Source organism: Castor canadensis, chromosome 13, assembly GCF_047511655.1.
Source record: "Castor canadensis chromosome 13, mCasCan1.hap1v2, whole genome shotgun sequence".
In the NCBI taxonomy this organism is placed as follows: Eukaryota; Metazoa; Chordata; class Mammalia; order Rodentia; family Castoridae; genus Castor; species Castor canadensis.
In genome coordinates, this window is record NC_133398.1 from 70,670,743 (window position 1) to 70,685,421 (window position 14,679).

At 40.2% G+C, this 14,679-nt stretch overlaps 1 protein-coding gene across 1 annotated transcript in view; it reads right to left on the reverse strand.

Moving 5' to 3' along the window:
- Window positions 1-9,955, reverse strand: part of Dock8 (dedicator of cytokinesis 8) — a 216,514-nt gene extending 206,559 nt beyond the window's left edge. The window contains exon 1 of the mRNA XM_074051975.1: window positions 9,614-9,955. Within this exon, the coding sequence (XP_073908076.1) occupies window positions 9,614-9,666 (53 nt within the window). The 5' untranslated portion in view covers window positions 9,667-9,955. The remainder of the gene's footprint in view (window positions 1-9,613) is intronic.
- Between the last annotated feature and the right edge of the window lie 4,724 nt (window positions 9,956-14,679).

Sequence of the window (14,679 nt, forward strand, 5' to 3'; positions counted from 1 at the left end):
GCTTCTCCTTCTCTGAGTTCTGTCATTCTGGCCTGAAACCTGCAGCCAGCCACACAATCCAACACTGGATCCTATGCTATGTTTTCTAACCTTTCATTTGTGCTAACATGCCCACTCTAGCTGAATTCGGAGGGCAAATACTGTTTTTTTATTTGCTTGTTTTTAATTTCTCATGATGTTCAGAGAAACTCATAGGCAATCAAAAAAACCTTGCTCATCCTAATGAAATTATTAGATAAAGAACAAGATACAATGGCAAATTGGATACCCCTTCTAAAGGGAAAATGTGAAAACTGATAGTGATTTGGAATGAAAGAGTAAGGCATTAGAAGATGAAGCAAAACAGCCAGAATGTCAACAGTGAGGTGACAGTCTTGTTCCCACAGAGAACAGATGGCCACCACTGCCTAGAAACATTTATGTTGACCAGCAGGATAAGGGACTCCTGCATTGCCAGTGGACTTTGAACCTGAGTTTTTCCACTTGCAAAGGGAAGGTGAAGTGTCATTCTAGTGTAGAGTACTGCATGAGGACTAGCATGCCTAGGGAACTCATTTGCCTCCCTAGTGAACCATGGACCCTAGCAGAGTAACTTCCTAATGAAGTTACTTGCCAGCTTCCCTTGCGAGTTCACATTATCTAGCAGAGGAGCGAGGACAGAGAACTCAGTCTAGCACAGAAGGTATGTGCTGGGTGCTGAGCCTCACCCTGCATGGCAGCAAGGTGAAGCAGAAACTTGTAGGAAAGCATTTCTACCTGTGGTCATTCTTCTCAGTTTGTCTAATTTGACCTACGGTGCAGGAGAGGGACTACCCCTTCCAGAAAAAGCAGGACAAATGGAGCCTGACCACTCAGTCCAGACCAAGGTCAAATATCCATAAGAAGAGCAAATATCACACCCTCTTTTGCTAATCCATATCCTTTCCCTGACTAAGTCCAAATGATGAGACAAAAATCTTTATTCTGTGCTTTAAAAAGCAAATATTTAAAAATAAACATGTTATTGTCTCAGCTGTTTATCTCAGGTCAAATATAAATCATCAGGACAATCATCTGAGTGAGAAAAAACAGTTTTTGAAAACTTTCCTGGCCGTCTCAGGAAATGAATATAATTTTAAGGAGTGATTGGAAAACATTATCAGAGTGTACACATCTGAGCAACTTTGTTCTTAATAGTCCCATGTGAACGGTGCCGCGCAGTTGATTCTGATAAAGCTTGTTCTGAAATCACTTTTGGAATTTCTCTGAAGCTGCCTTCAAGGCTATTTGAAAAAATGTCTAAAACACAGCTCCTTTTGGGCAAGGGCTGTGGCTCAAGCAGTAAAGCCTGAGGCTCTGAGTTCAAACCCCAGTACCACCAAAAAAGACTTTACTGTTGTTTCTCATCTTCGATTCAAACTAATATTACCTAATTGAATGGGCTTGCTTGAACGTTAGTGACTTTGGCTCTTTCCAGAAACTACACAGCATATGGTTTACAGCTATGCACACACACACAGCACAAGTACAACTTCATGACAGTGCTTACCTGAGGAAACAGAAGACAGAACAGAAATGACAAGCAGAACAAAGGGGACTTCACGTTTATCTGTAATGTTCCCTTTTTAAGTTAAAAAAATATCTAAAGCAAAAGTGACAAGATGGCTAACATTTGTTAATTCTGGTCAGTGGGTCCTCAGATACTCATCACACAGTCATCTGTATTTTTTATGCTTTGGAAACCTTTCAAATAATTTTAAAAGGCAGATTCTCCCTCAAAGGAAAAAGATTTCTTACCAAAGAGCTTTTTTTTTTTTTTTTAAATAAACGTACACTGGTCTCTGAAAGTAGTTCTAAAAGAATTTCCAAAACTGTTTTGGATAATGTTACTTTATTATCCCCAGGGGCATGACTCCAAGACCCCTCTGAAGGTCCAGAGGGCCAGGAGACAGGGGAGGCTCTTTCTTTCCCAGTTCATAATTTGGGGCTAGTCTCCTTGTTCTTTGCAGGCAAAGCTGATGATTTGCTTGTCTATATTTCAGGGCGTGGCACAGCATTTAGAACATATTAACCCTAGTAGCTGGAATTAATGAATGAATGAATGAATGAGTGAGTTAATGAAAAGACGAATGAATTAATGAAACGTCAAACTAACCAGCCTAAGAACTAACAAGGCTACTAATTTCTCAAGAGGTAGGAGAAAGAGGGTGGGGTTGATTATTTTATAGTTCTGCATTTCTTAATCTAGTTCCACACAAGCTACTTTCAATTTTGGCCTATATTGTAGGAAAACAATGGATTTTCTCCTTTGAATGATGAGATGGTAGGGGAAGTGAAGAAGCTTTTGGGGGTTTTTGAGCAGTGATACTTATGTGCAGTGCTATCCCCAAATGCCAATCTCACAAGAAAAGGAACACACAAAAAAGAATGAAAGAAATCCACATTCCCTATACTCTCATCCAAGTAAAAACAGAGTGAGTTATATAATCTGGAATCTTTTTTTCTGATAGAAACAGATTCTGATTTTCTATCTGCCAGTTTATTTAAAAAGAAATAGGCTTTACATATTCAAAGGAGGGGTTGATTGAATTATATTCATAGGCAAAGTAAAAAACACAGTTCAAGTCCTGTTAGGTAACTTAAGATTCCAACAGAGTCAAGAAAGAACTAAAAACCATCTAGTACCTTTATCATTAACCCACCTATTCAAGGAACAAGAAGAAAGAAAGTAAAAAAGGTAAAAGTTATACATCACCATATTTAGTTGCAAGTGAGGCAAAGAATAAAGAAGAAATGCATGACTCTTTTCATTACTACAGAATGACTTCAAAGGTCACTCAAAGACCTGGGAGAGAAGCTAAACAGGAAGAAATTACAAACATTTAAGAGAAGGGGTCAAGATTGGCTGGTAAAGATTTGGAAGAAAAGTAAACTCAGGAGGTTTGGGGAGAGAATGGGGGAAGTGAGCAATCTTAGGGCCACTGGTTGGAGGTTAAAAAGGTCTAATATTCCTGGAGTCAATATGGCAAGCAAAAACTTGAAAAAACTTTTTTTCTCTTAACCAAACAATTCTACTATTAGAAATTTCAAAGGAAGTATTTTTGCTAGCATGAAAGACAAATGCATAAAACTGCTCCACTGAGCTCTGGACATTATTGTGAAAAACTGGAACCTATCTTAATGCCCAATAATAGAGAATTAACTCAATAAATCATCATATATGTATGAAAGTTATAATGTAGGCTTACATTGATTGACAGGGAAAGCTGTTCATATTTTAAATTAAAAACAGATTATGATGAAGTATGCACAATGAGATTTCATTTGTGTAAAAACAGAAGTGTGTATATCTACATGCTAATAGTTGTTCATGTATGGATGGTAGAAATGTGGGTAATTTCTTTTCTTTCTGTTTACTGGACTTTCCTATTTGTGAAGATGACTGTGGAAGAAAAGAATGCGACGTTGGAGAATCCAACTCTGTAGCTGCCAGGGCCTGGCCTATCACTTAGAATAAAATAGCTCTAAAAGCTGGAACACAGGAATGGATGGATGGATGGATGAATGGTCATGGAACACAGGAATGGATGGGTGGATGATTGGTCATGGAACACAGGAATGGATGGATGCATGAATGAATGGTCATGGAACACAGGAATGGATGCATGAATGGATGGATGGATGAATGAATGGTCAGAATGCAAGGAGGACACAATAGAACTTTATCAATTTGCTTGATTTCAGCAGAACCCAGCGTACAAATGTGTTCATATGCACCTTCAGGGATGTCCATCTGTTTTGTTCTGCGTGTCCTGGTGTGTCAGTACAGCAAGCCATATCACTAAAGTACAAACTCAAGAGCATGGGAGCCACACCTAACCACAACCATGTTTTTCACCTACAGCCCAGAGAGCCTTTCTGGTTGCTCACAGGTAATAAATTAGGCTAGATGTGTGGGAACAAGAATAGCAAATTCCCATCGCCTAAGCCTTTTATCATATGGCCAAAAATATTAATAAGCACCTAGTTGTTTTCTATTGAAAAGACCTACGTAATTTGCTTCCTAGATTTTTTCAGCAAGAAGTCTGGGTATGGTCACATCCTGCCTTCCCCTGGTTCCTGTTAATGAGGATGGAAAGTTTAGGAGTTTTTCTTACGTCCTCAAATTCATTCCCACTCTAGCTCTATGTGGGGAGTTGAACAGAAGACCCGGTTCCATGAGCCCTATCTCTCTCCCTAAAAGGTTCCCTATAATAATATGGCATTATATTTTCTTTCCACAGGCCCATGAAGAAGTAAACTTGCTTCACGAATACATGTGAATTGTCAGAGCTCAAAGAACTCCTACTGAAGAAAATTTTACCCTAGCAGAACATTCTTTCAGTCTACATACTATCATGCATCTTCAGAAGAGCACAAGGTATCTGAATTCCAAGAAATCTGAAGGAAATGACTTTTAAAATGAAAAGCCAAAGATTCTGATTGTGATGATTAATCCTTCTTTTAGAACACATCAGACAAATGAAGCAATTCATGAAATCACCACCAACTCCCTCCCCTATCACTGCCACTGCTAGAGAACAGCACTGGTTTTAACTTCAGATACAAATTTATATACAGAAATACATATATTTTAGTGCTTGTATTATGTTTGCAGAAAAAGATAACAAATACTTCTCGAAAGTGAACTATACCTTATCTGGTTCTGTTCTTATGACAATTCTTGTGGTTATTCTTTTTTCAGGTAAATTAAATTCATTTTTAATCGATATATAAAAACACAAAAAAAGTACATATTTATGGGGCACCATGTATATTGTGTAGTGTTTAAATCAGATTAAAGAGATGTATCTCCTTAAACATTTATCATTTCTCTCTGGGGAAAACTTTCAGTATGCTTTCTTCTACATACTTGAAATATACAGATCATTATTATTATCTATGGTCACCATACTGTGCAATGGCACAGCAGAACTTGGGTTGTTCTTGAATGTAATTTTTATGTAACTTTATCCTCTTTTCTGAGCACTTGTTTGGTCTCCATAAAATCACTCTAATAATGAGTGTATGTCTAATACTTTGTTCCTCTTTTTTAAAGGATGAAATACAGATATTCAAAGTTCTTAGCTCAGTATATAGACAGAAAGTAGTCCATAAATGTTACTTGTTTTATTTTAAAATAAAACTAAGATGCATCATAGTATAGTGATGAGAGCAGAGGATTCTGGAACCAGACTGCTTGCATGTGAATCCCAGCTCAGCCCTTAATTAGCTGTTTGTGACTTTGGACAATTTACATAACTTCTCTGTACTCCATCTGTAAAATGAAGATGGTAGTTTTTCTTACTTCATAGAGGTGACTCAGTTATGATACATAAAGACATATACTCATATCTGCCACATAGTAAGCATTATAGAAGTATAAGCCATTATTTTTTTATTTTTTCTTTATTCATATATTCATATGTGCATACATTGTTTGGGCCATTTCTTCCCCCTGAGCCCAACCCCTCCCTCCCCTCCCACCCCTCTTGCTTCCAGGCAGAACCTATTCTGCCCTTTTTTCCAATTTTGTTGAAGAGACAACATAAGCAATAATAAGAAAGACATAGCATTTTTGCTAGTTTGAGATAAAGATAGCTATACGGAGATTCCTAGCATTGCTTCCATGCACATGTGTATCACAACCCGAATTGCTTCATCTCTACCTGACCTCTTCGCTACTTCCCAGTCACCTTCCCATAGTGACCTCTGTCACTAATACAAGTTACTATATTAGCTATTTTTTATTTTTTCAATCATATGTTCAAAGGATCATTACTGCTCTTCCTGAATTCTATACTTTTGCTCTCTTTACTTGAAGTTCTTATTTTACTTTAACATATGATCAAGTTCTACATCTGTTCTGTGTTTGAAAGAAACCAATGATGCTGGGAGGAGCTCGGTGGTAAAGCTCTTGCCTAGCATCCATATGGCCCTGGGTTCAATCCCCAACACCACACAAAAAGAAAAAAGAGGCTAGGGCTATTGCTCAAGTGGTAAAGTGCTTGCCTAGCAAGGGCAAAACCTTGAGTTTTAACTCCCATACTACCAAAAGAAAAAAAGGAACAAAGACTTTGTACAATGAATTTTCATAGTATTCATCATAATTTTTATAATCTATAAAGCACTGAATTCCAAAAGCAAAAAGGTAATTAATAAGGCTGGATGCTAACATTATCATGAATTGCCTGATTCAGATCTAGGCTTTCCCTTGCACATAAGAAGTTAGGAGTCAAACATCTAAGAAATTAAATTTCACTCTTTCAACTCAGAAAAATCCACTGATGGATCTTTCTCTTCTATCTCTCTGAGCTGTGGGTTCCAGAGAAATGCTTAATTGTACCAAGTTACACAGTTATACTTGGGGCACAAAACAAGTCCTATACGATAATTTCCAGCACACGAGTTTAGGCTTTATAAGAGCATGAGAGAGCCTGTACAACCATGAGGGACAGTTCTTCCTTGGCTTTGGCCCTGACCCTGTCCTGGACAAAGCAGCTCAAAGGAAGCCACAGAACTTAAAACCAGCAGAGGACTCTGAGACAGTCTGCCTACTCCTTGTTGAGGTTAGTGTGCACGGTACTGAGTACTTTGCAAATACAATTCTAAAATACCAGATTTCAATATTTTGTTAACTTGAATAAATTAATTTTACCCTATAAATATTTTAAATAATCAATATCATTATAGGCAGAAAGAGGAAAATATGAACACATAGTTCAGCGCTATCTTGTAATAAATCTATTTTAAAAACTAATAAGCATGTATGCCAGTGAAAACATTTTGTTTTCCATTTTCAACATTCCAAAACATCACATCGTTGGTTATTTAACGTATGAAACGCTTATCAGAAACGACAATTTGCCAAATGCTGCTACTGAAACAATGATTTTTAAAAAGTAGTTCCTTGCTTGCTTTTAAAGGAAATTCTTAAGATAAATAGATCAAAATAGCATAGGCTCAATTACGAGCAGTCTTTGGAATAGCGTACAATACAAGCTGTGCTACTGTTGACTGTACGGCCTTGAACAAATTTCATGACCCGTGCATCCTCTCCAAGCTTCATTTGCCTTTTCGGTATGAGACTTCATTTGAGTTTTGTGGGGCTTTTGGAGAATGTAGTGATGTAATCCATGAAGTGTACAACACAGCATTTGAGACATGGTAGGTGATTAGCAGTCAGTGAGTTTTCATGTTGTTATTAATGAGTACATTTTCATTAACCCAGTCCTTTGAACAACAAATTCTGCCAAGCTCAGTGTAATTCTTCCATCCAATACATAAAATGCTTCAAAAGGGAAAACAGCACTCTAAGAATAGAAATACGCAGTCCATATTCTTGCCTGAGGATTAGGGACCACTTTATATTTTATTTACCTTGAGTGGCACTTCTTGGTCAGATTCCATCACACATTGTGGTCCACTCAGTAAAAGGCATATGAAGAAGAACCCCAGCCCCAAGAAAGCTCCAATTGGCCTCAGAAATGTCCGTACCCAACCCAAACTAGTCTATGGGGAAAATACTCCAACTTCTTCTGTCGTCCTTAGGCTCTCAGAGCTAACAATGCTACAGATGATAGTGACGATGATGAAGTTGGTGGTAATACTGATGGTGACAGCGCTTTTTGTACAAGCACTTTGTTCCCACCAACAGTGACAAGAGACAGGCACTGCAGCAGATGCTATGACTACTCCCACTTGACATATAAGGACATCAAAGTTTAAAGAGGTTAAATAACATGTCTAATGTCACAAAGTTTGCAACAGAGAGCCAATGTGCAAGCAAATCTGATTTCAGCCAGAGAATGCTTTTTGCTTGTTTTTGTTTTATTGGTTGAGACAGGATCTCACTATGTAGCCCAGGCTAGCCCTGAACTCTCAATCCTCTTTTTTCTTTTGAGTTCCTGGGGTCTGAACTCAGGGCCTACACCTTGAGCCACACCACCAGACCTTTTTTGTGATGGGTTTTTTCAAGGTAGGGTCTCGAGAACTATTTGCCCGAGCTGGCTTTGAACTGTGATCCCCCTGATCTCTGCCCAGAGTAGTTAGGGATACAAGGGTGAGCCACTGGCACCGGCTCAATCCTCTTGATTACAGGCCAGATTCAAGGCCTTTGTTTTTAACCCTTGGGCTATACCAATCCCACAGCTGCTTGCAACACTGCCTAAAAGGATTTAGTCTAGGTGCTGGTCACTCATCTCAGATCAACCCCACCCAACCTCACAGTCTAATGTCTTTTTGTCCAAGTCTTACTTTCTGACCTAACATTCATAGGGAAAAGATACAAAGAAACAGCTATGCAAGTGGGACATCTATCAGTGACCTCAGTTTGATTCTCCTAGCACCCAAGTAAATAGCCCTTACTGGCACACACCCACCATATAACCCCAAAGCAAAAAGAAAATTCCCAAAGGAAGATCCCAGATAGAATTTATGACTTTGGACATTCCATGTCAACATACAGTCCATATTAATATTTAAATTCATTTTACAGAAGAAGAAACAGTAAGATAAGAGAAATGGTCACAGCTACACAGCAAGTGGAAATAAAATTTCCAGTAAAGCTCAATATGTTCTCTGGAAGTTCTTACCACCTCACTATTCTGAGTTCAAACTTGACACACTAGCAGCACAAAGCCAAAGTTACCAGTCTCCCCCACACTCAACTAAAAGAAGTCTGAAAAAAATCCTAGAGCTGGGAGGGCAGCAGAATAACAGTTGACCCTTCAGGACGAGTTCCTTATTATTTTTTAACCAGTCTAGTTTTCTCAGGTCATGGCAAAAATGCCCCCAAATACTTGTCAGCAATTTTCAGGGTTGGAAAAACTGCAGTTCCAGCACCTCTGCTGAGAACTTGGAGCAGTAAATGTGCTTACATTTAGCGTGTGCAATTTTCACTATAAATTGAAGGGTGAGCTGGGTTCTCCAGTCCTTAGTTCTTTGCTGGAATGTTTATTCAGATGAAGAATTATTATTTTTTTAAAATCACTTTTTTCCACTTCGGGGCTGGCTGCTTTGGACCAGGGAATAAAAATAGCGCTGTCATCGGGAGCCAAACTTTTTCTGGCATAATAAAACGAGAGAGGGGAAAAAGAGCCTTCCTCGGGCCCACAGAAGTTTTGAAAGTCCTCAAAACCAAATTCTCATTTCAGTCACTGTGCTTCTTCCCCCTTCTCAGAACTTCCCCAAAAGGAGCAATTTATTAAGAAATTCCATGGCGTGCTCAGTAGATGGGCGGCGATCTCAGCGCCCATCACACTCTCTGGGTCCCACACCTGTCAGAACCCCGAGGGCGCCCGGGCGTGGCGAGGTTGGGGAAGTGGCGCGGGAAGAGAAAGAGACACAGGTGGCTGAGGACACCGGGAGACCTGGGAATCTCAGGGAGGACGCGACTGAGCTCTGCGGGAGCCCTCGAGCACTCAGTCACTCCATCGCAGCAGCCTCGGGACTCGAGGACTTGTGGTCCCCGGTCTTAGGCGCGGCCCCTGGGGGACTCTCAGGGACTCGGCCGGGTCACTGCAGTAGAAGGAGGAAGCGCACGGCCGACCCGGACTGGACAGTTGCCACCGCCGCGCCGCGGGGCGCGCCTTACCTGTTGATCTTGAGCGCAAAGGCGCGGCGCTCTGCGCTGGGCAGCGTGGCCATGTCCCTCCCGAGGCTCGGTGACTTCTAGGATGGCGAGGTGCAGACAGCGGGGACCCAGCGCGCCGCACAGCCGCTGCAGCGCATGCCGAGCCGGCCGCGAGCCTCATCTGTCAGCCGGCCAGGGAAACTTCCGCATTTCCACCTTCGCCGCTGAAATCACCCCAGGGGAGGGCCCAAACACCGCCACCCGGCGCAGCCACCCACTCGGCCTGGCACGCAGGGAGGGAGCAGCGGGCGGCGAGGGTGGGGACACCGCGCGGAACTGCCCTCCGGATGCTCGGAGCCACCGATGCGCGCTCTTCCCGGGAGGCTGACCTCAGGCAGAAAGGAGCGCGGGCGGATGACCCCGCGACCACGGAGCGCAGGCCGGAAACTCCATCTGCCCGGAGCCGCCAGGCTGCCAGGGAATGCTTGCAAGCTGGGGGTTTGGGGGAGGGGGAGCCCGCGCCCTAAACCGCCGCACAGAGTTGGCTAGGTCCAGACACCAGCCTGGGGACCCTTCAGGACAGGTCTTTCTGAGGGGCCTCACTGCTCCTGGAAGAAGGCACCTTAAAAAAAAAAGAAAAAAGAAAAAAGAAAAAGGTACTGATCAATCTCAGCTTATCATCCTTCCTCGAACACTTTAAATGAGTGTAATGGATCCATTCAAGGAGTGAATATTGTATTTTCTTTTCTTTTTCCAACCCGAGATAAAAGCTTTTTCCCTGGGAACCTACACTCAGCCTTCTTATGATTCAGAATACACCGAATCTGTGTATTTCACTTTCAGACTGACATACCGTTTTACAAGCCTAGTCCAACTTAAGGAAGAAATCATAAAAGTCCCAATAGTGACTGGAATGGAAAAGCCCGTGTTTATTTCAAGTTGCTGGCTCACTCCAGGTTGTCCTATACTAGGGCACTCTCTGTATCATTAATGTCTTTGTCAACTTGCTTTTGAAAAATACTAAGGTGCTATATTTTGGGTTCAAAACTGCACTGTGCAGCTATGGTAACCACAAGTCAGTCACAAGTGGTGATTGAAATTCTGCTTAGTCTGAATTGAGATGGGCTGGAAAATAAATACACACTACATTTGCAAGACAGTATGAAAAAATGATACAAAAATATCTTAACGATTTTTGTGTTGATTGCATGTTTAAAAAGATACTTTTGGATATTTAGGTTAAGTAAATAAAACATAATAAAATCAATTTCACCTGTTTGTTTTTCCCTTTGTAAAATGTGGCTTGCATTAAGAAAATGTACAAATACATATGCGGTTCACATTTGCAGGCCACATAACATTCCTGTTGACAGTGCTAGTCCAAGACAAGTTTACTTGTAACCTAATGCTGAAATTGCCTGTGGACTGGATGTGGTCTTTTCTCAATGACTTTCTTTCACTGGTTTTGGCTGTGTTAGGTAGTTCAGTAAATCTTCAGAGCTGGTAACTCCCTCCTCCCCCCCCACATTAGTGCCTTTAAGCAGATAAAACAAAGTTCACAAGCATAACTTTACACAGACTGCAGAAACAGATTCAAAGGATAGATGACTCCTTCTTTGAAATTTGTTGTTTCTGACTTGCAAAATTCTGCTAAGTATATTTACTATGTTGGAATTTATGAGGAAACATTTGGATAGAAAAATATTAAAAGAATAATTCTGCAAGTGCTTCTTCAGTCCAGACACAAAGGAGTAACTCATTGAAAACTTCTATCAGAGTCTTCAGTGCTTTGTGTCAGTCAACCTTTCGGATGGGCTTCTCTGAGTTTCTTAGTGTTTATGAAGTACACTTTCATATAGCTGGAAAATATGCTGGTTTTCACACAAACACAAGTATAATCTAATAAGAGCATCTCAAATGTTCAGAATTTTCAACTAGGGAAACTTATGTTGGGTGAGTAAAGAGACTCATAAAACCTTCCATCTTACCTCATGTTACTTTAGTATCTGGTACCTAACTCTAGAGGTTATCCTCCTTGCCGTCAATTCCCTGATGCTTAGAAATGACTCAAAATTTCCTCAACAGTCATTTAACAAATCACCCCGAATGTGTTATGAATTAGTTTAGCAAAATATCTATTTTCTAGTTTTATCTGCTCTTAGACTTATTCCCAGAGCACTGGTAAACTTCAAAAACACCCATCCAAGTGCCCCTCTTCCTCATTCTTACTGCCTCTTTAGTTCCCTCTAGTTGAGCTTCTTTCCTCACCATCCCTTTGTCCAAAGCTAACTCTGGGAGGCCTCCCTTCCTCACTTGGTGGCCTCTTTTGACTTTCCTCTTTGTAGCTTCACAATATTCAATTTTATTTTTCACCTTTATAAAATCCCTCCCTTGACCTCTATGCAGACTAAATTTAGTTATCCTAAATTCTCCTCTGATTTTCCCCATATCTCCCTTTCACCTCCCCAGAAAACCAGTCTCTTCCTTTAGGTTACATTTAACTTAGTTTATTTAACAACTAATAACACTTTGTGCCAGGGACTGTTCCAAGTGCCTTCTAATTATATATTAACCAGTTAGTTAATTAATTCATTACAACCACTAAACAACAACTTTATCCCCACTTTGCCTCTGGGGAAACTGAGGTTCAGAGAAGTTACAGATTTGTCTAAGATCACAAAACAGTAAGGGCAGAACCATTTCCAATTCTAAAGTTCTGCCTATCACCTGGATATTTCCCTTTGAGCATCTTCAAACAGCACAAATACAAAACAAACAAACAAACAAACAAAAACTTCCCATCTACCTAACTAGAAGCTGGTTGTCTGTCTATAATCATCCATTTCTGCTGATGGCACTACTTCCCTGTTTCCTGTATTTAAAACTAAATGTAGGGCAAAAGCAGAAAATCTGGACATGGCTACAGTCTTTGGCTAACTGTGTGCTCCTGAGTGAGTTACACCCTCTTTGGATCAGAGTCCTCAGTCTTGGAATGACTCCATCTGCTCGCCCCTCTCTGAACTTCATGAGTATGTCAGCTCTAACTTCTTCCTCTCCTCTGCCCTTCAGATCTAATCACCTCTCAAGACCTGCCATTTATTCTTTATAAATGTCACTCCTTTATAAATATCACTGTTCTTACTTCTTCCATTCTGGTCCATAAATTAATGTCTAGATAACAAAAGTAAGATTTTAAATAACTTCCCTGTTGTAGCATCTCTTTATTCTGATCTAATTAGACCCCACCCCAGGTTAAGGTTACTAAAATACCTGTTTCTTCATGTTTCTCTCCTGCTCAATTAGTTTTAGTGACTTTTTATAGCCCCTGTGACCAGTGTGACCTCTCATGGTTGATAGATCGAATCATGCAGCCAGCTCTACCCCTTACTGGTCAGCCAGAGCAGGGCAGAGCTCCAACTTGTCCCTGCAGAAGGCAGTGCTCCTCTCTGCCGTGCTCATGCTATCCTTCTCACCATCTTCACCCTTCATCACCTCCAGTCTCTATCCTTCAAGCATTGCCATGTTCCCTCTCCACCTGAAGGGGAATTTCTTTCAGTGGTCAGCATCCTGTAATTGGTTAAAAAGTGGAGGTCATCACCAGTAAACACAACCTAGTGAAATGCAAGATCCACGAGGACAGAACTATACAGAAAAGTGTGGCATTTGCACATCTCTTCCCTTCTTCCAAAAGCCACTCAGTACCACTCCAGATTTTGTCCAAATGTCACCTACTCCCCACCATGTATTTAACATTGGCAAGCCCTACGCTCCTTGTCCTGTGACACTTCCTATCTAACATCTTTTACAGCTTTGTTTTTCTCATAGTTCTTAACATGATCTGACATGCTAAATATTCTATTTATCTGCCTATTTATTATTTTTCATGCTGTAGCACATAAGTTCCATTAGTGCAAGAATTTTTATTTCACTTACTGATCTAGCTCTAGTGTCTAGAACAAAGCTTGGCACATAGTTGGTGGTCAATCAGTATTTATTGAATAAATAGATGAATAACTGATCCAATATTGAATGGAGATGTTCCATAAATAGTTGTTAAAATGAACTTAAATGGGAGTGGCCAAGTTTCCTGTGTCTTTCAGAAGGAAGAACTTCACATTTTATTCTCTTGAGTATTTTGATATTGCCTTTTAAGAGTATTTTTCTAGCTCTGCTTTATGTCTGTTTCTTAGGCTATGAAATCAAACCAGCAAATAAATTAACAGTAGCAAGTACATATCTTTATTGTTGTCTTATAATTGGAGACTAATACTGAAAGATTTGTGTCCTGGCATTTAAAACCAGCCACAGTAGAGACATTAGAATTTGAAATTACCAATTTTCTCTATTTCATTCCTTGTTTTGTCACAAGAAATCTGTAAATAAGAAAAAGAATATGAAAAGAATGCTGATAGTTTTCTTCAAAACTATCAGCATTCCACATACCATAATAGGATAAAAATTATCATGCTTTATATACACATATTATTTCTATTTTTTAATGTATACTTTAATACATTAGTATTTTAAACATAGGATTTATATCATATTTTGATATACAATGCTATTTCATGTTCTATAGGCGTGTTTATGCTCTATAGCATTTTGTAACTACAAGGACTTTAATTCAGTAGTGAGTGAATGAATTCCTCAAATGTTCAACCAAGTGTTTACCATAGGTCAGGCACTTATGAGGTGACAGTAGGGGCAAAACAATGAACAATACTTGTTCCCAGAACTCAGGATCTGGGAATGAGACACATGCAAAGAAGGAAAGAAAAGGCTCGGGCTCCATGGGACAGACAGGAACCTTTTGCTGGGAGAATGAGGAAGCTCAGAGAGGAAATGACTTATTCTTGTGGAGAATGTGGCAGCATGGAGATTGATGTTGAGCAAAAATGACTTTGCTGACACAGTGACATTGGAACCTGGCTTTAGCAGACAAACCCAGGCAGAGAAAAATGTATTCAGAATATTCCAGGCGGAGTACTGAATGCAAAGGCAGGGAGACAGGAGAACCAAAGCTCACCCAGGGAATTCCAGGTGGAGTGGTCGAAAAATGAAGACTTCAAGGTGGACAGGGCTGGAGT